The 25,595-nt window shown below is 41.9% G+C and overlaps 1 protein-coding gene across 6 annotated transcripts; it reads left to right on the forward strand.

Annotated features, from left to right (window-relative positions):
* Nucleotides 1-154: 154 nt before the first annotated feature.
* On the forward strand, nucleotides 155-25,457 carry n4bp3 (NEDD4 binding protein 3). Of its 6 annotated transcripts, XM_086105650.1 has the most exons (11): nucleotides 8,348-8,746; nucleotides 8,899-9,030; nucleotides 18,233-18,504; nucleotides 18,578-18,740; nucleotides 19,945-20,157; nucleotides 20,753-20,874; nucleotides 20,958-21,153; nucleotides 21,580-21,672; nucleotides 21,752-21,997; nucleotides 22,087-22,330; nucleotides 24,197-25,457. In XM_086105650.1, the coding sequence occupies exons 3-11, from the start codon at nucleotides 18,266-18,268 to the stop codon at nucleotides 24,553-24,555; spliced, it is 1,875 nt and encodes a 624-aa protein (XP_085961776.1). In that variant the 5' UTR covers nucleotides 8,348-8,746; nucleotides 8,899-9,030; nucleotides 18,233-18,265; the 3' UTR covers nucleotides 24,556-25,457. The 6 variants fall into 6 exon arrangements, with proteins under 6 accessions (XP_085961773.1, XP_085961775.1, XP_085961778.1 ...); XM_086105647.1 differs by lacking the exons at nucleotides 8,348-8,746; nucleotides 8,899-9,030 and adding an exon at nucleotides 155-298; XM_086105649.1 differs by lacking the exons at nucleotides 8,348-8,746; nucleotides 8,899-9,030 and adding an exon at nucleotides 5,711-6,549.
* The last annotated feature ends 138 nt before the right edge of the window (nucleotides 25,458-25,595 follow it).

A 25,595-nucleotide genomic window follows, 5' to 3' on the forward strand; every position in this document is an offset into this window, starting at 1 on the left:
GGATGATCCATTTCAGCAAAAATCATCCACGCCTGACGTAATTACAATTGTGGCCACAAGATGTCGCTCCCTCCACTTTTACCACACAACGTGCCCGAGCAACTTTCTCCCAGCCTCTGGTGTTTCCGCTCCGTCCAAACGTTTGAGAGGGAAACGCTTCTTCATGCCAGTGTGTGTTTGTGCAAGCGCTGAGCAGGCTTATTCGCGGCGACATTGGAAAACTATCCTCTTGTTTGAATTGTTACATCTACAGGGAGACACCCACGCTGAAGAAGACATGTCCTGCATGCGGGATATGGTGAGTGGCAAAACTGATTTCTTCCTCGTTTTATACGCTCTTAGGTTCGAATCGCAATTGAAGGTGTGCCTGCGTGCACTGAGCAGGATGATGGAGGAACTTCACTGTCAACGTTAGTCTCAAGCTTCATCCAGAGTAACGACTCTGGGCGACGGTAGTTTCCATCGCTGTGGACTGGAGTGTTTTCCAATTACCAAGGCACATATTTTACTGCGGATAAAAACTCATTGCACGCCACCAGTCAAAAATGTCCCAGAAAATTTGCATACTCAAAATAATTATGCTTGGTGGCGAAATCTAATTCATTTAATTACATTTTTGTCTGTTACTATGTACAGATAGATTTGCCACAAAAGTACTTAATATTTCTCTGACCAGGTACAATTGAGTAAGTTGCTCCAGTGGTTGGGAATCATTTGTGTAACGTGTTGTGAAGTGTTTGCTGTGGACATCTGTGCATGTTTGGGTTGAGCCTTTAAGTTATTTGATAAATGCTGCTTATTATGTATTCATTATAAGCATTGTGGGAAATTAAAACCTACAAAATTATAATTTACAAGTAATACTGATACCATTACTAATCACCATGACGTTGCTATACTGTATTGCTTGTCTCTCTCTCTCTCTCTCTCTCTCTGTCTCTCACACACACACACACTAGAATTTCTTTTGATGGTCTGGAGTTTGGTGACAGAAAATGTGTGTGTTTGTGTGTGTGTGAGAGGTGGGGGGGGGGGGGGTAACTCAATGTTGGGGACTGCCAGGCTGTCGTCATGGAAACCGGAGGCCACAGGTGACCTCTGACCGGGAGGGCTATTGGAACATAGCAAGAAGGGTCTTTTGAGCGAGGTGGCTATGTGTGAGATCGCTGACGCAAATGAAGGATCAGTTCGACAATAGAGGCACAATGGATGCTGTTTTACAGGGTGTGTGGTATATTCGAGCGTGGGTTATCGGTACTTTTACTGCATGTTTGGGTGTCAAGTTGGGGGAGATTTGCAGTCTTGCTGTGCTTTAGTGCAGTATCAACAATATGTGAAATGACTGCAGTGGCTGTTATGTTTCTATCTATCTATCTATCTATCTATCTATCTATCTATCTATCTATCTATCTATCTATCTATCTATCTATCTATCTATATATATACAGTATATATATATATATACAGTATATATATATATATACAGTATATATATATATACATACACACACACACATACATACACACGCACACCGAATATAGTTTTTAGGGATGGGCAGATATTGAAACCAGGTAACAGTTTCAGGTTTCGCGATGGCTGCCAATACCAGCTACCTTCAGGCATTAAAAAAACAAACAAACAAAAAAAAAAACATCTGATATGGAGTAATTCCCCCTTGCCAGTAATTGGCACTGCACTGTAGCTGTTTGACACTTTGGAAAATCATCATGTGTGCCGGAAAATCATCATGTGTGCCAAAAAGGAGGACAGAAAGGTCTTTGTTATCAATTGCGTGTCACTGTGTTAATTGAATGATTGTTTATCAAAACTATTAGTGGTATTGGTACTCAGTATCGGTGAGTACTTAAGAGTGAAAACACATCCTGGTGTCAGACTTAAAAAAAAAGTGGTCTTGCGCATCCCTAATAATTTTAATGATATACTCAATGCATAAACGGTATATTTATGCCCCTTTCCTAAAGCTTAATAAAGTAAGCAAGAAAACTCCGCATAATTATCTTTGTAAAGGCAGAGTATTTGACACAGCTTTTGTAGTAGACATTCTTATCATTTCCAAATTTACTTATTGAAGCGGCTTGTGACATTACTTTATACACATTTAACATGAACTCTTTAAACTGCTGGGTTAAAAGTAACCCAAACAGGGTGAAACAGCTTACATATTGCTGCATCGAAAATGGGCAAAATCAATGTTGGGTTATTTTAGTGCATTGGGTTGATGATTTGACCGAGTGTGTTCGGCCAAAAATGTAACCCAACAGAGGGTAAAAGCTATCCGTACTGATGAGTTAAAACTACCAAGAAATGGGTCACCAGTTTATCATTATAGTTGTGGTTAAAAATAATACACATTTTCCCAACATTTTCGAAGAAGAAGCCTTTTTTTACCTATCAGTGGTTGCCACAGCAAGTCACCTGCATGCTGTTTGGCATGGTTTTTACACCAGATAACCTTCCTGACATAAGAACCCGACATTTCTACGGATGATAGATTAAAACTCCAAAATGGCAACCAACCTGCCCCAATCCAAACTTCAACACAATCTGCTGGGTCAAGATTATTAACCCAATCCTGGGTAAAAGTAACCCCATCTGCTCAAAAGACCATGGTGTCCCAGCAAATGGGTTAGGAAACCAGCTCAGTATTTTGCAGTACTTTTGCCCATTAGGGCAACCTTTTTCTGCAAGACAGCTGATGCGACCATCTTCATTCAGCTGTTCAACATCCCAGGGGCTCGTGTGTGTGTGCGGCGTGCACGTATGTTGCCGTTTTAAACACCAGCAGCTGATGTAACACTGTCCGGCCAAATGCCGACCATTTGTTTCACAAACAAATCTCATATGTGGCGGGGGGGCTATTTAAACCTGTTGCCAGACGTGTATTGTCACGATATGATTTGAGGTTTTTCCTCTACTTGCCAAGTAGCACGCATGTGTACGTCAGACCATTCATGCATACTTGAAATCCAGCAGATGGTCCATTGGCACTGTGTTGAGTCACAGAAGTTCCCCCTTCAAGCCAGTCAACAAATCAAAAAGACTAATCAGTCCTTCTTACCCGAGTGCAGTCCCCACCTCCCATTTCTTTCTCCACTTGGCTTTTCCGCTCCTTTCAACTCTTTTTCTCAATGGTAGTCCCTAATCCTGAGGTTATCCTCATCTCATTGACTCTCTGAATGTAGAGCTTTTCACTCCTTGGCTACGCTTATCCTTTTCAGAGTATCTGCTGGTAGAACTAAAGTAAGGCACAGCGGCTTTATGCACCATCGGATATGTCGCTTTAACCCATTCCGGATGTTCGGCTGTAGTTAGTTTTAGTACTGACGGATGAATTCATCTTTATTTTTATTTTTTTTTTAGATGGGGGTCTATGAAACTTGAGTTATTTGCTGCAGAACACACCTAAGTTAATCATTATCCCCAAATAGCAGGTGGTACTTGAGAGCTAAAGAAGGATGTTGACACTCGTGCTAGTTTCTTGCTTGGAGGGAAGACTGGACAACCCACTGAATTAAGATTTAGAGAAACTTTGACTATTCAGGTAAGTGAAACTCAGCATAATTAGCAGCACATTTTTGCATCATATGAGGGATAACATATCACACAATCGATGGAAGTTTCACTCATTAAGCTTCGTATCTGTTCATTCAATCTTTTGTTGATTTTCACATCATCTGTCAGGGTCTTGAACACAGACTGCACTGTGTGAGAGTTCAAGTGTGGGCTTGGCACACTGATCTGACCCAAATGTTAATTCCCATCAATCCAAAACCCTCAAGGTGGAGGATGAAGCAGATATAATGAGATAAGACAGAGCAAATAAAACAATGAAACAAAAGTGTTGAGGGAGGGGCCTTCAGGGTGGAGGGCGGGGAGGAGTCTGCAAGCGCCAGAGGGCGGACAGACCCCTCACTGTGCCCTTTGTCCCCAAATGTCACCAACTTCAACGAAAACGGCTCATTGCTCAAACTCTGACAGCTCCTCACCCAGGCACTATTTTCTTAGTATATATTGTGTTATTAACCAAAGTAAGTCGCGGTTGTTTACGTCCCTGCAGCCTTATCGTCTTTTTATTGATGTGCTTTATCTACCATTAGAGGTGCACCTGCACACACGTGCCTCAATAGTGATCACACAGCATATTGTTTGTAGAAAAATACAAGCAAGACAAATGTGACACATTTAGCCAAACCCTGTGAATTGCACTGAATGTAAAGCTCAGCTGGTTTCACGAGGGGTTTATCTCCAACCCGCAGCATGTACTTTGATAGTTGAGGTCAGCTTTAGTTCGGGTGTCACCATTGGTTTTCATAAATGACACAATGCACCGGAAAGCATTTATTGTAACCCTACCAAGGAATTCATTTAGAGGGTACAATTTTCAATCTTCTCCAAATGTTATTTTTGTTTGTTTTGTTCCTGTCAATTTGACCTGACAGCAGTACATGAGTAAAATTACCTGTGAAAATAAATCGATTGCCCCATCTTTGCCCCTGTAACAAACAGAGGAGAACGACCACGGTGGAAGGTGTTCTCCAAGTGCCGACTTGACAACGGTGATCTATAATCAACCTGGTTAACTTTACATCATCCAGCCGTGGAGCTCTGCTTGCAGTACTTTAAGAAACGTACTTCGACTCCACTGAGTCTTCTATTTCCTCAATGTGAAAAAGTTTTAGTCTTAGTTAAAGTCTTAGGCTAAATTTAAAGAGAATGAGGGGAGTCTCTTTCATTGGCAGGCAAACAAGTTGGATGCATTAACTCCCACAACAGTGCAAACAGCCCTTTCTCCCTGCTGCCATCTACCAAAACACCAAAAGAAAAACAATTCTACCCATGTTACACTTGCAGCCCTGTTCTCCAAGTGCTCACTTCACTGTGCATTTGGGGTTTCACCATGTCAAGACTAAGGCCTCGTTCAGAATCCTCGCCAAAATCCGATTTTCAGGATGTCAAAATATGGACTGGCAACATCAAACGTGCCACATTTAAAATTGAATGAAAAGAACTGCTTTGATTGACCATGATTCAAGTCAGTTGTGACCCACAGCGGCGCAGCCCTCCTTCTCACAAATTCTCCACCCTGCAAAATTTAAGACAGCCATGAAAATATTGCTTCATATTTTTACTTTTTGTAATGTACAATCCATTAGAGCTGAATCCACACTGCCTATACTAAAGTCAGCAGAGTGTAGGCTACCGCTACACCATCAGAGTATTCAATAATAGTCACATTATCCTCATTTTAAATCACATTACTGTTTTACGTATATCAGTTTGACCTTAGTTACGTTTTATCCTACTGTGATTGTGGACTGTGACATATCGGCTGAGCTCCAGTGGGTGTCTGACCAAGGCTAATGTTGTTTCTCAAATGCCAGACAGCCTATCTGCTTCCTGTAATGTTATTGTCCAGGGGATCTTAGACAGAGGAAATGAGTCTGATCCAGACTATCCTCTCATTTTGTGACATGTCCAACAGGTAGGGAATCTTTAAGCAGGCTCCAACATAGCCCCGTCTTTAGTTTCTCCATCTATGGATCTCTGTAAACATTCTTGTCTCAGGCCGTAAACAAGCCCGATCGATGATAATCTCTGTGAGCAAGACCGTATGAGCCTGTGGGGTTCAGAGTTAATGATAGGGGTTCAGCCTGTCATTGCAGGGGTCCTTTAATGAAGTATTTGCTTGCTTTTTTTTTTTTATCTGTAAGGCTATATACAGCAGCTCAATCAAGCCCAGGAATGTCTTTACTCGCCTGCCAATCTTGGCTCGGTCCGCTATTAAATAAGAACCCCGCATGCCCACCCGTCTTCTTTAAGCAGACCATTGAGCTCTGCTGATCCACTCCAAGGCAAAGTGAGGGAAATACAGAAGTAACTTCTCTGCAGATTTATAGAACAATGTCCTCTCTTTTCTTCCCTCTGGTTTGATTCATGTAACCTGATATGGCGCCGAACCCGTCCGGGAGCCCATCTAACAATCTGACTATTGTCCCAAGCTGGGCTCACCGCTTCTTGTATTCACTCTTGTGTCTTTCAGCCCAAGTCGGAGCCTTCATTCGATAACAAACATGCGGGTTGCGTCGGTGTATTTTTTTTCTGACGAGGCCGTGTGTGTCAATGTTGGCTCTGGACTGTCCGCCTCCAAAACGGATCCACACGCAGGGCTTTTGTCTGCGGGAGAACAGGCAGAACGAGTCCGACCACATGAGCCTCTTTAAGTGAGCGCGCAGTACACAAAAAGATGAGCAGGTGGAGAGCTGGAGAGTACCGGACACCCTACAAAAGCCATGTTAGGTTAACTCGGTGTTAAATTAGTAAACCATCTGACTGCATGGCCCTTAAGCGCAGTTTAAAAAAATAGCTTAGCCTGTGTTTGTGCACCATGCAGTCCTCCTACAGGTGATTGTTTAGGACCAGGGAGCTCCCTCCCTCGCATCACTCTGACAAACAGGAAGTCCAATGACCTGGTTATCAGTAAGAGAAGCGGAACATGGGATAAGTCACAGATTCAATTGGACAAACAGGTAAGTGATTTACTTTCATGCTTTTCTCTCTTGCCACGCGTGCAGATGAAATGCAGCCTCTGCTCAATACCTTTAAAGTTTGGTTGGTTCAAGACGAACCATTAAAGCTGATCCGACATGAAATTAACCCTGACTAATTAATAGAAATGTACGTTGATAATTCATCTTATATTTTTTGTGTTTACTTAAGAAAATAAGGAACAAGATGTTGACTGAATTCCATGTAAATTATTGATGTATTTTCTATTTGTAAAATTAGATTCTGCTCTAACTGAAGTTGATTTACTGTATAGACCTGGAAAAGCAAATTCTATACTACATTTTTTAAATCCGATATTCAAGCTATCTAAATACACAGTATTTAGAATGGAATGATTTCTCATTACAATTAGGCACAACATGGAAACGTGACTGAACAGTTCATTGTAATTATAGCTCGTTAGTTAGTTAAAGTATATTCCATTAATATTGGTGCACTTTAACATTTAACATTTTTGTACCCCCCAAAATGTTTAAAACTTGCATTCGATAGGTTGACCTTTATTTTGTTTAATGTTCAGTAGGGCCGGTCATTTCTGCTATTTCATTTAAGGCTTGAACTGTGCATGTAGTTTACCCTGCTTGTGGAAACACTGATTGACATGCCAATAAGATGAGCGCGGTGAAAGTTCGCAGTGCGACTTGTCTAATTAGCCACAGAGAGCGCTCGTGTGTAGTCGAGCCGAATTGGTATGGGTAAACTTTGACTTTTTCAAGGCATTGCTTCTGGGAAGATGACGTCACACTGAGTACCCCCACTGAATTGACGCTAATGAACATGTGATGGCTGATTATCACCAAAGTGGAACCGCATGGTGCTTAGATAAAGACACCTCGGATTACCTGGGCTTGCTGACCCATGCAGAGATATCCCTTTATTGACATTCTTTTGTGTGTGTTCATGTATAATTGCTGCTCTGATGGTCCGTTTGTGTCCTTGGGATTTCTTGATGCCTTGTCGACCAGAGGTGCGTAAGTCATTAGGTTGCTTTTGTCGAAACAGTGGTTCCATTTGTGTTTCCGTAGTGGTGCAGTCTCCCGCACCCTTTACTGTTGTCATTAGAAACAGTGCAAGGAACTTGTTTCCACTTTGCTGTTTGTCAGTACAAACAGCATCCTAGTGTTCAGCCTGATATGCGGGCTGATAATTTAGTGTCCCGCTAACCATAAAACCAGTCAAAAAATCTGAAAAGCGTTACTTTAAATAATGCACTTAAGTGTGACACATCCTCGGTGACTGCTGTGAGCCCAGCCTCCTGTTTATGTGGATGCACGTTCACTGCAGCTGTGGACTGAGCGGACCTGGATCGATGTGGGAAGTGAGCGTGATTTGTGTTGCCATAATTACAAAAGGGTAACTCCTACGTGAACCACTTTGGGAAACAAAGAAGCTTCACAAAAGGGAAGGCAAACTCTTCCCCACTCTCGCTCTCCTGTGCTTCTATCTAATCAGCTCATGCCAACACACGCACACGCACACACACACACACACACACACACACACACACACACACACACACACACACACACACACACACAGTATGATTATCTGGTAAAATGACCAGTGATTAGATGTCGGTCGTTAGGCTACCCATGTGTTTTTCTCATGGGTTTGCTCTTTTTGAGACCATTCTGAACTGACCCAACACGCAACCTTTCCACCATAGTATCAACGGCAACGTTTGGGTTCTATGAATTATTAGCCAGGGAGAAATGCTAAGAATGTGCATTTATTTCCTTGTATCGTTCTCTTGATTCACATACCTCTCACTGAACTGCTGCTTATTAAGTAAGCAGCATGAACACAGGCTGGCTTCAATGTTGCATTTTGCATAAGCGCTAAAGTATTCATTATATTTATTAAAATTTTTAAATTAATCATCTGATTAATTGGTCATCGGAATTTTATTCTGCCAAATATTGAAAATTAAAAAAAAAATCAATGTGGGTCAGTTGGTCCCGAATTGTTATTGTTCTTCGTATTATCATTGTTATAAATAACCTTATTAGTACAAATATTGAATATTTTGTTTGTTGACGATACTGTCAAATGTGCCATTTATTTGTATCGTGCTTATTTCACGCAGGTGGTCTTTTTCTCACGATGGTGGCGTCGTGGTTGTCTGCCTCCCAGTTGATAGGTTCCGGAAAGATCAGTGTGGGTTTCCCTCTGCATCGTTGTTTCCTTTCACGTTCCAAAAACATGCATGCTAGTTAACTGAAGACTCGAAACCGCCCATTGAGGTGATCGTGAGAGCGTATGGTTATTTGCCCATTGATCGCCTGAGACCGATTTGCTGATCATTCCAGAGTGTACCTTACCTCTCGTCCAAAATTGATGGATGGAGAACTGCTTTGTTTTACCCACTCGGCTGATTCCTGAAGCCCACATGGGTGTGTGGGATGGGTGCAAAGCAAACAGATGCTAACCCTGGGGGTCAGGTATTTATCCTTTTTCTCCGAAAGCTAATCTTACTCGTATGGACCAAAACACACACACACACACACCAAGTGGTAATAACAGTCAGAATTTCAAATTTCACCAAAGTCAGGCAAAATGCAACTCATTCATTCTCTGCTGCAACAAACTAGGAAATAAATAAACAGGAGGGCACGTGAATAGTGCTAATACGTGTGTGTGTGTGTGTGTGTGTGTGTGTATCTTGGCTACACGGTCCCTCGGGGGCCTTCATTTTAAACCAAAACAGCCTTGCATAGCATACAAAGATACAGGTTAATATGGGTCCATGCAGCCCGTGCCAGTTCAACCAGCAGTAAGCCCATGTGGGGTTACACATGACAACTTAAGCCGATATTTGAATTCTCTTAAGAAAATACAAAATGACACAACCAGCAGAGGTCAATATGCATTCGCCTACTGAGAGCAAAGACATCTCAGCTGCAGGCACCATGGCTAACATGAATATGAGACATGGGAGACGACAAAATTGTCATAGTATGATGACGTACATTAAAAGTGTGCTAATCTTAGCCTTTTAACCCTGGAGAACCCAAGAACCTTTTTCTTCTTTGGAAAATGATCAATTATACATTAAATGGCTGCTATATGTTCACTGAACACCAAAATATATGTTTTTTCAAATTTTCAACGCTTTAATCCTAGTTTAGGAGTAGGGCCAAATCACCCTTTGGGATTTAAGGGCAGTATTTGAAGTAGCAGAATTTATAGGGGTCAAATTTGACCCCGTGGGTTCTCCAGGGTTAAATCTTTCAAAAGCCTAATTTTTTCTAGTATTTTCATGAGTAGCCCACACTGTCACACAAACGCAATTTTAATTGTGCTTTTTGCCTCTGCATTCTTCGAAGTTACAAATTGGTGTTGGGCCATGTTATTTGTGGAAAAATGATTTGCGGTCAGAACAATGTGAAAGTAAAGCAAGTGTGACTATCTGCTGATTTGATCACGTTCTTATACTGTCAACACTTGTCAAACGCAAAAGAACGAAATACGCTGCAGATATAGAAGAGAACAATCATCTCCTATGTGAGGCCAAAGAGTGTTCGGTTGCGCGGGAGACTGTTGCATGCAAGCGTCACCATGGGGCAGGATTGACGAAGATTGCTCAGCTGTAGCCTCAAATTTTTAGCTGGTTATTCATTATGGATGCGAGACACAGACAAAACCCTGAGGCGACTTAAAGAAGGCAAAGAAAAAGGCTGTGAAATACGTCTTCTCTGCAATCTGAGGGCAATTTGGATGTCATATCCTATGTGTGATATATGACATGACACAGGCTGCAGACGTACATGGAAATGCGGCGAGGGATGTCTGTGGCTAAACCGAGCCCATGTCATTCGCACCTCGGGAGCAAGTAGACGCAACTTGGCACAAGAGGTCCACTATAATTGCAAAACACGGAGGACCAGAAGCAGCCTTAGGGGGAGACTCAGGGGCATGACTCAGTGGTGGTCAAGAGTGGTACTGTTAAAGCTCAAGTGTTCTCTCTCACACTGTCTTCATTGATGGCATCTACAGAGGTCAAAGCGGGTCGCATTTGTTCATCGCTGCAGAGAAAAGCTGCTATTGAGCACTCGGCGTGTAGACGCCAGACACAAAATAGGGCAGAGGATATTTTAGGGACCTGGCAGCTACAGTGGTGTTTTCATATGGGGAAAAAAATGGCGGCACCCCAACCATATAAGCAGGCTCTAACTCGGAAAGTGTAACTGAATTGTTTTTTAAATTTATTTTTTTTAATCCATCCATTCATCCATTTTCACTTTTAAATATCTATTCCAAGGGCATTTTTATTGTGACAACAAAAATGAATCATTATTGCTTGAAATGCTGACATTTATATTTATTGAGACCGAAAGAAATAGACATTTGTTTTTTGTTTCATCTCCTTAAGTTATTTGATAAATGCCGATTATTCTGTATTAATTATAAGCATTGTGGGAAATTAAAACCCACAAAATTATAATTTACAAGTAATACTGACACCATTACTAATCACCATTAGGTTGCTATATTGCTTCTCACTCTCTCTCTCTCTCCCTCTGTCAGATGTCGCCATGAAAATATCCATCCACCCATTACCTGAACCACTTATCCTGTACAGGGTCGCAGTGGTGCTGACAGATTACACTCTGAACCGGTCACCAGTCAGTCGCAGGGCATATTGACATGAACAACCATTCACACCGCCACTGAGTGGAGCCACAGCGAAGACAACAAATCAATTAATATGGACTAAATGCTTCTGTCTTCTATCCACACGCAGTCGCTGGCCATAATTTTATTGACATAAATGTTGCACCTTTTCACTCATCATCTCGTGTTTTGTCATACGTGCCCTTACATTTCTCATCATTTTATCATGATCTGATTGTCATATGACTGGGTCACAGTCTGGTTGCTTGCCTGATAAAGAATAGAGCGTCTTTAAGATGTAAGGCATGGAATGGACAATGTGTGGGAAATTTGAGTGACGAAAAGTCTGACAAACAGACCACAAACCAAAGAGTGTTGGTTGATAACAAAAGTATGGAATGTTAAGGAAGTACCAGCAGAGAAAATTCCTTCACAGATCTTAAATCCCACCCACATCGGAGAAGATAAACAAGCTGTTCATTGACTTTACATGCATGAACCTGCTTGTTCCATTTGTCACACCTGAAAAGCGACATTAGTGTAACGAATCCCAATGGCTTAATGGGCCGATGTGGAAAATTAAGTGAATGAGTGTTAGGATCTCCAACATTTCTGACACGTTTATAAATGATGCAGCAACTTCAATTATAGGGAGCGCCTGTTCGATGTTAGCCACGGGCATACAAAAACGATGTTTTGGTTGTTGATAAACGTGAGTTTGCTGACTAATGCCTCTGTAATTCTTAGTTGACGCTACAATAGGTTAGCGTACCATTACATCAGACACAAAATGCTAGCTTCCAGACAAGACTGTCGCTCTGTCAGATATGAAATCAGGAATCAGCCACAGCGTGCCTCCTTTTTAGAGGCTCGTTTATCACCACTGCCCTGAAAGGGAGATTTGCATCGTATGCAGTATTCAGAGATGAAAGTCCTCCGGATTTTCCTGGAATTCCGGGTTTTTCAAATTTCTATGAAAATCTCTCCGGAGAATTGAGGAAAATTTGCCTAAAATTAATTCGGATATGAGTTGACAACATTGAACGAAGACGCGTTTGAGTTCGTTCTTTTGCTTTCAGGAGCGTAGCCATGTTGAGACACTAACACGAGTAACAGTAAAGAGATTTTACTTAAACACACTTAAATACACTTGCTAAACCCCAGTGGAACGAATAAAAGACACCGTGGACAAGACAGTTGTCGTAAAAAATATATTTGGACAAAAAGGCAAACACACAGATTGGCAGAAAAAGTGTCCGTCCGACTTCGAGTGTCGTCTCGGCTAGTTTAGCTTAGCTGTTGTCGTGTGTGTCGTCGTTGCGCTGATTGGTTGAAATCAAAAGACGCGCTTGCGTACATGTTCGCGCTGAAGCACGCACAGCAGGGAGCAGCGGACTATCTACTGCTGAGGCTCGCTGAGCTTGAGTGGCATCGCCACAACAGTAATACCCTCGCCTCGCATTCTCATGGCCTCGCCATTTCTCGGAGATTTCGAAATTTCGTCAAGAACGGAAGCCACAAAGGGTGCACGCGTACACACAAAAGGAAGATTAGTCATTGAATGTCGAGTATTTGAAGAGCGTTTTGTGTAAACTGATTCATGCGAGATCAGCCAGGTGTGTGTGTGTGTGTGTGTGTGTGTGTGTGTGTGTGTGCTTATTTATTTATTTATTTATTTTTCCGGGATTTTCAGAAAAGTCCACTTTCATCTCTGAGTATTTTTGGTCAAATGCACCCGAACTTTCGGACTCTTGCTCACGTGGGTTAGCCGTAATACCGTATAACTTCCAATGCTTCTGTTTACATCACGGATTACCTGGACTGCGCATTTGCATCACAGTCAAGGCTTACAGTCAGCGGGAAAAGATTTGACAAAAAAACAAAGCGACATATAAATAAATATCTAAATGACCCGTCAAGACTCATCGATGAATCTTGGCAGCCCTAATATGTGTATACAGTATACAGATGGATGGATGCATGGATGGATGGATACCTCTGGATATAACTAGACCACGATGTTTCAAACTCAAGCATTAACCAGCGTAATTAAATCTCACCGTATCACTGCAGTTGTTAGTGGAACAAATTAAGGGAGACCAGTGGATGATTTGAGTTTTAGCACAACGTCCTGTCTCCACCGAGCTAATGTGATGTAACCAAGTGTGCGCTGTGTGGGAGGTTGAGATGGGACCTGCAGTTACCCCACCAATGTAAACAAACTTTGATATGAGGCAGGGGAGGCAATGTCCGTGGGGGTATCAGATCCGCAATCATGGAGGGTTTTTTTTTTTTTTTTGCAAGGCTGTGTTGAGTGACCCGTACACATACACAAGTGTGTGTGAAGCGTCCATGGGAGTTAGCATTCAGTGCATCAAAAAACCGACAAGTCCAAACCCGTGTTCTGTGAAGTATCTTTGGAATTTTCCTTCCACTGTGCATGTTGTGGTGCTGCTGACTGACCCAAATGTTCTCGAGCGTCTGAACTGTCCACTCTTCACACTCAAGTGTCAGACTTCTATCTGCTATTTTAGGAGGGACTTGGTCCCAGAGAGCCTCCACTTGAAAGCTGAGGGTTTTTCTTTGTTTTTGTGGTTATTGTAGATGTGGTAGTTGTGCGGGTTATGCAAAGATGAGAAGCAAACATTTGTATAGAGAAAACAGTACGATGCATTTTTGCAAACAGTGTGTCCATTGGAAGTTATTAAGGTCCAGAATTATTCGGAAGTAGGGCTGAACAATCACATTCAAATTGACATCCCAATGTAGTCGTTTGAGATTTTGAAATCGCAAAGTCTGGAATTTGTTGTGTGTCTGTGTGTGTGTGGGGGGGGGGGCCCTTGTACCTCCAAAATCATGACTTTTCAGAAGACCTCCCCCAAAAAGTTTGTTCTTCATCTTAAAAGAGAGCAAGCCATCTTCAGCACTTCAGTTTAGCCACTCATCCATCCATTATCTGAACCGCTTTATCCTGGAGAGGGTCGCGGGTGTGCTGGAGCCTATCCCAACTGACTTTGGGCAGGAGGTGGGCTACACTCTAAACTGGTGGCCAGCTAGTTGGAGGGTAGTTTAGTCAATAATTTGGAAAACTAACACCAACACACTTACCAATAGTTTTTCAGTTTGTGAAAAAAAAAATAGGAAATTGACCAATTTGTGACATTGCAGTATTTTATGTACTGTATATAATCTCTTATTGTAATTCTGATTCATTTGAAATACGAGGGAAGGCAACCTTGAAAAAAAATAAGCGCATATTCAATCGCAATCGCAATATAGGAGGGGGAAAAACATGCAGTTATATTGTATTTCAAAATTGTTCTTCCCAACTCACAATCTCCAATTTGTCCGCAGGAAAAAAAAATCCCGTGGAAAATAATGGAATGTGTATGAATTCATCTGTTGGCATCCTAAAACATGAATCAATTGCCTCCTTAGCATTTTGAAATTCTTATCATACACCCATGTAAAGTATTAATAGTGACACATAAAAGGTAAACTGCCCTATATTAAAACATTGACAATGAAAACATGGAGTGTTTCCACTTTTAGAATGGCATGCACAATGTTTGACATGACCGCTTTAGTATTCAGTGGAAGTCCAGTCATGATCTGGACATACTGCAAGAAATTTGTCACGTGGAAAAAAAGTGCCTATGAGCATAATAAAAAGCTAAAGAGTACATTAAAAAAAGTTATCACAGAGAGGAAAAGTTTTCTGCCTTTAAGCAAGAAGCATACATCAATCAAGAGATGGGGATGAGGCGGACCATAGTCAGGGCTAGCTTGCTACTGTAAATGTTGTCGTCTGGTTTGTTCAGGCCAATAAATTGAAAGGTAACGATGGGAAACAAAGTGGATGCTGCTCTTCTTGTCGAGTATCGATCAGCTTGCAGTATTTTGGGCTTGATACATCCTACGAAGCCAGTGACATACAAGATACTGTAAAAACAAAACATTCAGACTTGGATGCAAACGGATGTGATCGGGACATCTCTACTAATTAAATGGAGCGTGATAGTAACACTCCATTACAAACGAGGTGCTTGAAAAGTCAAACGAGAAGATAACCGGTCAGCGCCGCGGTCGAACGAGCGTGCCCGCCAGTGCACAACAAATGACTGAAACCTGAAGGCGCAAGTGAGGGCCAGTGATGGCTGATTCGGTTTCACAGATGATATTCATCATGCACTACTGTCAAGTTACGCATATTTTTTTTTCTTACAAAAACAAGTGTCTTGTTTTGTTTTTGTTTTTGTTTTTATTGTGAACCCGCGCTTTAAATTAAGCTGTAAGAAGATGCAATGGGCCATGGCAAGGATGGGGGAGACAACTCTAAATGGTCGTGATAGATTAAGCATTGTGATTTGTTTTGAAGCATGGGAATTGAGACTTAAATAATTTTTAAAAATGCTTTCAATACCCCCCCACCCCCAAAAATGGGATTTAAAAAAAAAAAAACTAAGTCAAGTCTTATTATATGTTTGGGGTGCCCTGGAAATCTCGGTCTTGAAGCAATTGCCTGTGTTTGTGTACATTTTCAGCATCTTTTATCTCAGTTTGTGTTGGATTGGCTTACTAGCTGGTTGATTTAGTGCAAAGTTTTACATGGTAGCTGCGTGAATTAAACATGAACAGCTTTCGTCTGAAAGTGGCTGAGTGGCCTGAGCAAAGTACCCCCAAGTTTTTTTTTGCGCTCTCTTCTCTCTCCCTATTTGAACAATTTGCGTAATGGCAGAGGGAAGCTGTGTAAAGCACTTCATGATGTATTCAAAGTGAGACATGCCAATGCATATCCAGACTGTTTGGAAGGTGAGCATGAAGAGGTAGGCAGTGCGGGGGCTCAAGTATCTGAGGTTCCAATTAGGGTCACGCCAAATTATACTAGCCATTGTAGGATATTCCAAAACTTCAGATGATATTATAAGGTTTTATTTTTTTTTATTTTATTTGCCAGTACATTGATATTATCAGGCAACATGTTAAATTCTATGTCAGCAGATATGCCGCAGAGTTTTGAGGGTCGCTGGGTTCAAAACTTTGCTGTTGCATGTTGTCCCTGAAGACGCTTTCAATGCAGACTCTAAATTCAAATTAAGAAGAGTCTTGTTTGACAGTATGAGCCTTATAACTAACGGATTTTCATCCAGTCTAGAGGAAATGTATGTTGCACCAAGCGCAAATACTCATCTTCATAGGAATGCTGCTGCTTTTGTGGTCTTTCAAATGTTTATGGCTTCTTGCTGAAATCACTAGACAACCTCAATGAGGCCATCTTAGAGGGCGTAATGTGAGGGTGGGAGCAAGGGTAAAGAGAAAAAAAAATGCAGTTAATGATTTATCAACATGTCAAATTACATTGACTGGACAGACTCCTCGGTTACTTGTCGTCGGTTCTAAAAGGAAAATGTGCACTATGAATGAGTCTTTTCGCAGTCTCCCAATCCGCTGCACTCCTTCCTTAAAATACCTTTCCTTAAAAGTCCTGATTTTTAATTCAACGCACACTGATCTTTTTATTTTGTATTGTAGCCACATGTCTGACATTTGCAACTAAACAAACCACATGACCATTGCTTTGATATGCAGCAAGTTAGGATGTTTTAAAGTGTGCTTAAGCCCATCTCTCAATAGAAATGAATGAAGTTCCCGCGAGTCATATGAAAGCTCTCTTCCAGTTCAACTTTCTTTCCAGGTGACACAACTTGCGGTAGCTATAGTACATGAAATATTCGAATCGCCTGTGATCTGGTTTTCCCGTTTTACACTTGTGTCTAAAAAATAAAAATCGGAAAAAAGAGTTGTTATTCATCTTTTTAATTATTTTGGTGTTTTGAACAAATATGATCAAAAAAGTCTTTTTTTGGTTTTTGTTTTTACCTTCTGTATTGTTTTGGAAAACGAATGAATGATACATTGATTAATCGTGTTTTAATTACTAGTTTAAGAAAATCGTCAAAAATGTTGACCACTGTTATCCAAAATAAAACAAGATATTTGAAATTGTCTTATTTTGAAAGGGGAGGGGGAAACAACACATCAATCTGCTTTCACTGAGGACTACAGAAATCGGAGAACATTTGCTGTTGAGAGGCTAAAGTTCCAAGGATTTCGACAAATTTAAATTAACCCTCGAAACAGTTACCGGTAATCGATGATAAAAATAATTGTCGATTCATTTGATCAATTAATTGTCGATTAAACGTTGCACCTCTCCAAATATTCAAAGTTTATCTGTGTGCAGCAATAGCTCGACACCAATTTTACATGGTAGATGGAGACACTTCTTCAGTCAGTCTCAGTGAATATTTGTTCTGTTTACCTGCCATAGATAGCCAGCTAGATAGACAGATGCCTGCAGGTAGAACTTCACAAGAGTACTGCACACAGCATCCATTTTGTCAAGAGTACATTGGACATGTGACTTTCGTGGGATGCAGGCCATTTGCAAAATAAGCACCAGATTGAATTGGCCATAAGGCTCAGCAAAACATACCCCCCCCCCCCCCCCCCACGAGCTCTGCACTTGTAACCTAGTTGGATCAGAGTTACGCAACAGGCTTGCGATTTGACATATGCTGCCCGACCTCCGGATAAACATCAGCCTCCTATGCCACATGTTATTTGCTGCCGGGACGGCCAGACATGAACGCATGATGGTTAAAACCACTTCTGAAACAACTGCGAGTACACAGCGGGTATTTTTGCAGAGCTGTCGGATGTTTGTTCTTTTCCCCAATGTGTAATTTTTGCATGCATTGTTGTCTGATGGGAGATGAGGCTGGGCTAGTGCGGATGCATGTGTGAGTGTGTGGGTTTAGCTGGGTTCTGAGACTGCTGCTTGCGCACACATGAGGACCACAGCTGATGACATACGTTCAGGGTAATAAAATGGGGCAAAAGGTGGAGCGGAGAAAAAGGGAGGGAGGGAAAATAAACTAAAGTGAGCATGTAGCATTTAAAACGTCAAGGCAGGAAGTGTAAATCTTGTCACATTGATCCCATGCAATGTGTTTTCTCTCTTTCCAGAGCACCTTTCCTCCCTTGTGAGCCGTGTCCCCGATGGCGGCCTCGGTTCAGACACTTCCTCGTCCTGGTAAAAAAATTCAAAGACCATTCCCGGCACCGTCCTTTTCGCCCCGCTGCAACATGGGAAGTGTAGGCAGTCTGGTGGAGAAGCCCGACGTGTCTCCTACTAAAGTCAACCAGGCCGTTCCCCAGGTGAGGCCCAAACCGTCCAACAGCCTCGTGAAGAAAGGCTTCACCCAGAGGGAGCTCCTCAACTACCTCAACATCACCAGGTGGGTGACACCACTTGTTCCATTCCCAGGCTGTTGTCACATTCCATGGTTGATTTATTGTGTTCCCAAACAGAAAAGAGACCAAAGCAAACCAGAGCGGTGGCTCCAAGAATGACATCATGGCCTCTATCGGTGGGCATAAAAAAGAAAACCTGGATGCCAAAATCTTCAACAAAGATATCACAGAGATTGATTTGAGCAAGAACTCACTACCAAGTGGTGGAAAATATGAAAAGGTAAATGTTGATTTGACTGCACTATCGAATAACATGGATTATGGCGCTCTAAAAATCACTTGGGTCAAAAATCTACGGAGTCCTGAAAGTGACATGGAGAACAAAAAACGATTCTCGTTTGGACGAGAAAACTTTTTAGTCCAAACGAGAAAACGTTCTCCTAATTAGACACAATGATCCTCACCTTATCTTCTTTTAGTTGGTCGATAACAGTATTTGGTATCGTTTTGAGGAAAGAGTGTCCTCTTCTGCCGCCATTTTCTCATTGCGCTGGAAGCAGGTTAAAAATAGACGATCGTTCACGGGAAGCTAGCTCACGCAGGTCAATAAGCTAGCGCACGGGAGAAAGATGTTTTTCATCCTAACGAGAGAAATTCTTTGTTAATATGAGAAAGTTTCTCGTCCTAATGAAATGAATAACCCTAAAAGTAGGGTCAAAGGGACCCATGTGGCAGTCGGTCCCTTTTTGACACATAATTGGGTTATTTTATTTGCCCAACAATTTTGTGAGTGAAGCCTGAGTCTTTGGAATCCAGAGGAGTTCAAATCTTGGGATATAAACCCTTATTGATGAATGACTGATTAAAAATGGTGTCTTATACTTCTGCCTTGTCCATATAATAGTAGATAAGTAATTGAAGCACCATGTAGGGGATAGAACGTCATCATTTGATTTAGATACGGCCTAGGAACACAATAATAACTTCCAAGCAGCCAATGTGGGTGTTTTATATTGACATCCAGCCAGTGGCCAGCTGCCAAGGTTGTGCTAAATGGATCAAGTATCATATTTATACTGCTCTGGATGCATCCTTCAACACGCCCGCAACATGTCAGTGGTCAATCAAGCGTCCATCTGGGAGACTCACTGTGCTTGGATTCATTGCTTGAAACAAAATCTCGCAAACTGAAATTCAATCAGTCGTGCTGGGAAGCCTCAATGCAATACAAGACAACTTTGTTTATATCGTGCTTTCACAACAGCTGCAGAGCTTTACAGAACATTTAACATAAAATAATATTCGTTCAACAGAACACATAACATAAACCACCGACATTAATGCAATCATAACAACTATTCCTTTGTATGTCTTGCTCAAGGCGAAATAATTTTGATCTTTTTTTTTGGTGTGATTTAGTTTGATAGGCCAGTATCCGCGCATGTGATTTCCTAAAGTCTCTTGAATGTTCTTGTTTCCCCCAGGCCCGCTTTAGGTCATCTGCCTTCAAACCCGTCACTCCCAAAAACTTCAGTTCCATGCAGAACCTGTATCCATCTTCCAAGTCAGAAGACGTGGACCACGGCATATCTAATGGGCTGCACAGAGCCTACGCCCATCTCTCCAAAACTCTCTCCAGCTCATCTTCCTCATCCTCGCCTTCTCGTCACGGAGGCTCCACCGCTGGTAACGACAAGGTACACGGTCTCTTCTGTTATCATTCACAACATTTTCACTTGATCCCAGTTCAGCGGAAGAAAATGTGTTCATTTTGCAAAATCTCTTTCCGAGTCCGAAAGCAAACCAGAACTAGAATGGCTCGGTGGTCCAGTGGTCCAGTGGTTAGCGCGTCGACCTCATAGTGCAGATGTTCGATTCCAGCTCCGGCCTCCCTGTGTGGAGTTTGCATGTTCTCCCCGGGCCTGCGTGGGTTTTCTCTGGGTACTCCGGTTTCCTCCCACATTCCAAAAACATGCATGGCAGGCTGATTGAACACTCTAAATTGTCCCTTGGTGTGAGTGGGATGTTTATGATTGAACCCACAAATTTTTTAAGCCATGTGTTTTTCAAAATACAGTAGACAGCCAAAGAAGTTGCGGGTAAAAACGTCAAAAAAAAATTGAGATTGTGATTCTACATCACTGAAAGTAAATTGTCGGATTCTTGCTTAATTGTAAGGGCCTGAGAAAACGCATCACTCCCCAATCAAGTTTCTGCATCATAACAAATGGCCCAAAGCGAAGCTAATCAACAATTTGGACATTGTCTGGCATTGCACTTATTGGTGTGTAGGTTCATTCCTCCGCACGAGGGGCGAGCCAGGAGGATGACAATCTGTCAGACTCGGGCCACAACTCCATGAATAGCCTGCCGCCGTATCGGCCCCCCTTTCGCCCAAACCTGGCTCAAATCAGGTCTGTGTCACTTCCCAGCCTCCAATCAATTGTTCTCATTTCTTCATCGCTGCTTGAAAACGACATTTGTATGGCCTTTCTAGTGCATCGATGGGCCACATCAATACTATCGGCTCCCTGGACCGCACCTCGCTGGGCGCCCAAGCTGTTGGGGCGGGAGGTGGGACCATGGGGGAAATGGCGTGTCGCAGCATGGCAACACTCAGCCGCCTGGTGCCGTACGGAGGAGAAGCGCCACCTCCTTATGACTGGACCCTCTCCATGTCGGTAGAGGAAGTGGTGAGGATAATCGGAGAGAATATAATTAAAACATGCCGCAGTGTGTGTGTGTATCATAATTGATTTGCTGAGTAACACTAACTGCTTGTACAAGGCAATAATTTGTAAATCAATTACCTTTTGGAAAATGTCAGTTGTATCGCAAACTAATTATTTTTTTTAAAAGTAACATGCCATTCGTGATGGGCGTACACAGAAATAAACCATGAAAGCTCATGGTTTATTATCATCAAACACATCAACATTTTTGCTGTCATTATAGTTAGTTTTAGCAACAAAAGATGTAGTTTCAGTTCGTTCTTTTGTTTTAAGCATTTTTTTTCCCCATTAATGACAATATTTTTAAATATTTAATTTTTGTTACTTAGTTATTTTTCCTGAACTCTAATAACCTTGGTCCACGCGCATAACATGACCCTCTCAAAGGTGCGGGATCTGGAGGAGCGGCTGGTGGAGAAAGAACACGAGCTGAAGCAGATGAGAAGAAACCTGGACGAGAGCGAGGGCGCCATCGCTCAGGTGAATCCCTCTTCTGGATCACGAATCAGTGTCGTCCGTCTTGTTGGAGGCCTGCGCCTCACGTCCTCCCTGCGCGTAGGTGTTTGAAGGCAAACAACGTCTGTGGGAGAAGGAAGTGGAGGAACTGAAGCGCCTCTACGCCGCCAAGCTGCGACAGATTTCCCAGCATGCCCAGCGATCCCAGCGTGGTTTCCAGCTGCAGCTCTTCAAGGCCCAGCAAGAGAAAACCCAACTGCAAGAAGAGCTCGAGGGTCTGAAAAGAAGTCGGGAGGGCGAGGCCAAGGGCAAGCCAAGAAGTCCCACCCTGGAGGAGACACAGTGGGAGGTGGGCTACACTTTATGACTGGGAGAAGCGCTCGCTTTAAAGTGAATTCGATGTTGCTGGGTCTCATTTATGCCTTTTGTTCCTCAAAGGTTTGCCAGAAGTCCGGAGAGATCTCCTTGCTTAAGCAGCAGTTTCGAGACTCTCAAGCCGAGGTGACCCGCAAGCTAAGCGAGATCTTCCAGTTGAAGACGCAGCTCAGAGAGACTCGGCTGGAGCTTCGTAACAGGGACAGTCAAGTAGATGCGCTGAAGGTCATCCTGCACAGCTCCCAGTGTCACAGAAGACCCTCTCGCGGCACCAGCGACCACGGAAAAGGAGACGAAAGTGCAACAGGTAGTGTTTGGGGCTCAATTAAACACATTTGAAATGCTTCCAAATTCTGAATGGGACTTGACATGAATTTACAGGACTCAAGTGATAATTTGCTGGTTAGCTCACCTTCTGATCTATTTTACATCGGAAAAAAAAATTACAGCACACAACAAAACAAAAAAATGCCACAGAAAATATGAATATTAAAATGCTGATCAGAATGTCTCAATTTATTCACTGTTAAGTTGGGCATGTTGAATAGTAATAGTTGAATGCCAAGCTATTATTTATTCTGTTGTATGAACGGCAACAGGTGAGTACACAGGTTTGCCTTAGCTTCTGCCGTCACTTGCTCTGCTCATCACTATATGTGGCTGGCATAGCTCGATGAATGAAGATACATTACAGTAAACCCTCTTCCTGGCAGGTTCCAGGTTCACCGTCCTGATAAATTGCATATTTCTCCTTTTTTTAATCTTTCCTTTTTTAAACAGTCGATAACTGTTTTGGTCTAACATGCGTTGGTATTCCACTTTCATCCACTAGACGAAGGCATACTTATTTCGTTTGAGACCGTGTACATTTGAAAAAACAATGAAAGAGGAAGTACTCTACGTCACCACAGCCTATTTTTTGGTGCAAAAAATATTGAATGTCATCTGCTCTAATCCTGCTTTTTATCATGATTGATGTACTTTATATTGTGAGATGATAAGTTAATTGTATGGGAAAAAAATGGGCGATGTTGAGGGATCGGTACACACTGTTACGCAGTTCCGTTATCCATTGCTCTTGCACTTTTGCTCCCAAATGTATTTAAATGTGTTTGTATTATTTTAAAAGTGTGTAAAGACCTTTGAAAAAAAATACAAATGCCGTAACTGCTCTAAAAAACATGCCTGAAGAGTATTTAAATAGGGTATTTCCATATCAAGAATTTTGTTTATTGCAGGTAGGGTCTGGAACGTAGCCCCTGCAATGGAGGAGGCATTACTGTATTGAAGTTAATTTTTCAACCAAATAAGTGAAATTGCATAATTTCTCGCAATATACCTGATAATCTCTTCGGACACATTGGACAATATATAGCATTTTGTACAATATTTTGGCATGTCTGCAGACATTTCTCGCAAACTCCATTCTAGTCCACTGCAAAGGTGTTGATGGGATTTAGGTCAGGTTTTGGTGCAAGTACCGGTATTTCCACAGCAAAGCTATCTGATCCTGCCAGAATGAACCTTGCTTTCTTACTTTGTACATCAGAACAGGAAAATTTTCTTTTCCAAACTGTTCCCAGTTTCAAATACTAAAAAAACAAAACAAAAAAAGAGTACTGGTAGATTTAAAAAAAGTTTGGCGATTTCAAAATTTCAATTTGAAGGCAACAATCCTCAATAAACGTTTAAATTGGCCAATTCAAAAACATTTTTTGAAAATTTTCTGTTGTGCAAGTTGGCTGTCTCACATTTCACAACAAAGAAATAGTTGACCGAACTATTCTTCTCCAACTTACCGAGATTTACATAAATACAACTCAGCAAATTGTTTTGGAGGAAACAATTATCTTGCTTGGTTGTGCTAACTTGCCTTGAATGTTAATCTTTTTTTTTTTTTTTCAAACTTAATGTTTTGGGCCCCCAAAAAATACAAGCCGTTTTTTTTTTTTTTTTCCAGTGTCGGGGCCATTCAAGGGCCTTGTCCAAAGCTAAACGTGTGTGTGAATACTTTACTCCTATATAGTGTCTAGGAGGAATAATGACGATCATAAACCACTTCGTTATTTTTGGGACAAAAAAAGAAGTTAGTACCTCATTTATGAAAGCAGGTCAGGATCAGAAAGCTCCACTGGACCGCTGATGAAACATTCGTACCATCTTTTGCTCGTAGGAGTGTGTGCGGGCCCGACCGAGGAGCGACTGCGCGCCGAGCTACTATTGGAGCGGCGCCAGAGTGAGACCCAGGCCGCGGCTTTCGAGGAAGAGAGGCGGACATGGCAGAAAGAGAAGGACAAGGTCATCCGCTACCAGAAGGAGCTGCAGACCAGCTATTTAGAGATGTACCACCGCAACGCAGAGCTGGAGAAGGAGGTGCACCAGCTGCGAGCCATTCGAGAGCAAGGAGGAGGGAGCGGAGATGGCACTTTGGAAAGGGAAGACAAAGAGCTGAACAGCGACGCGGAAAAACAAGAGGACAGTCCATCCCCGGGTTTGCCGTGGATAGATAGGATCGAATCCTCCGAAATTTGAACATAACACGGACGACAAGGCGGCCTGGGACCAAGAGTTAGAACTTTTAGTTTCAACCATGATTGTAATTGCCAATCAATAAAGCCACACTGTACACTTTTTTGGATACCTGTGCACCTCCTGCACTCAGTCTGGGATTTTGTGATTGAAACGAATGCGTTATCCACTCTGTTTAATTGAGGAAATTGTGTTTGAGTAGAGTAATTTTGGCGGCATTCTGCCCCATATATGCTTTGGCAGAGGAAAAATGCCGGCGTAAAATAAATAAAATTGTGAATATTTCTGTTTTTAAATCACAGCCTGTGTATTTCGATATTCATAAAGTAACCGTCCAAAACCAACAGAAGAAACTAGCGCCTGCTACATTGTACAGCAGAAGTCTTCCTAAATGTGAATCTGTCTATAAGCTCATGATTATCGTGGGGAATGTTGTTGTTATTCTACTATCGGTGTACAGCTTTGACAATAACCAAAGGATTCAGAAGGGACTGAGTTCGGTCCTAGTAAGCTTTTCTGGATTCAGGCAGAAAAGCTGCATGCGGGAGTTCGGTATCAACAAGGACTCATGTTTGGTGCCAAGATTTGAAACTATTTTGTGAAAAGTGGCTCTACTTATGAAAATGACATTGTTACAAATAGATTTTAGTCCTCTTTCCTGCCAGATTTATATAGTTGGTCAATTACTTGAATAATTGAATTGAATGATTACTTGGAATAATTGTTCAGCTGTAAAGCACTACAGTACATTGATATTTCTGTATCTTTCAAATGCAATGACACTGCCCTGCTTTACAATTATATGTTGTATTCTCCTCAGCAAAACTCCGATGGATGATGACGGTTCATGTTTTTGTTGTTATTATTATTATTTTTTTTTTACACATAAAAGTGTTCAAAAGCCAGCTTTCATTTGATCTTTCCACAGAGAGTGACTCTCATCTGCTTTCTGGGATTAAATCTGAACATCTACGACTGAATGAAACCAAAATTTGGTGTTTAGAAAAAAAAAAACATCCCCAAAAGTTAAGAGGCTTTTCTGA

Source organism: Hippocampus guttulatus, chromosome 2 (assembly GCF_054856545.1).
Source record: "Hippocampus guttulatus isolate MCC_2025c chromosome 2, RoL_Hgut_1.0, whole genome shotgun sequence".
In the NCBI taxonomy this organism is placed as follows: Eukaryota; Metazoa; Chordata; class Actinopteri; order Syngnathiformes; family Syngnathidae; genus Hippocampus; species Hippocampus guttulatus.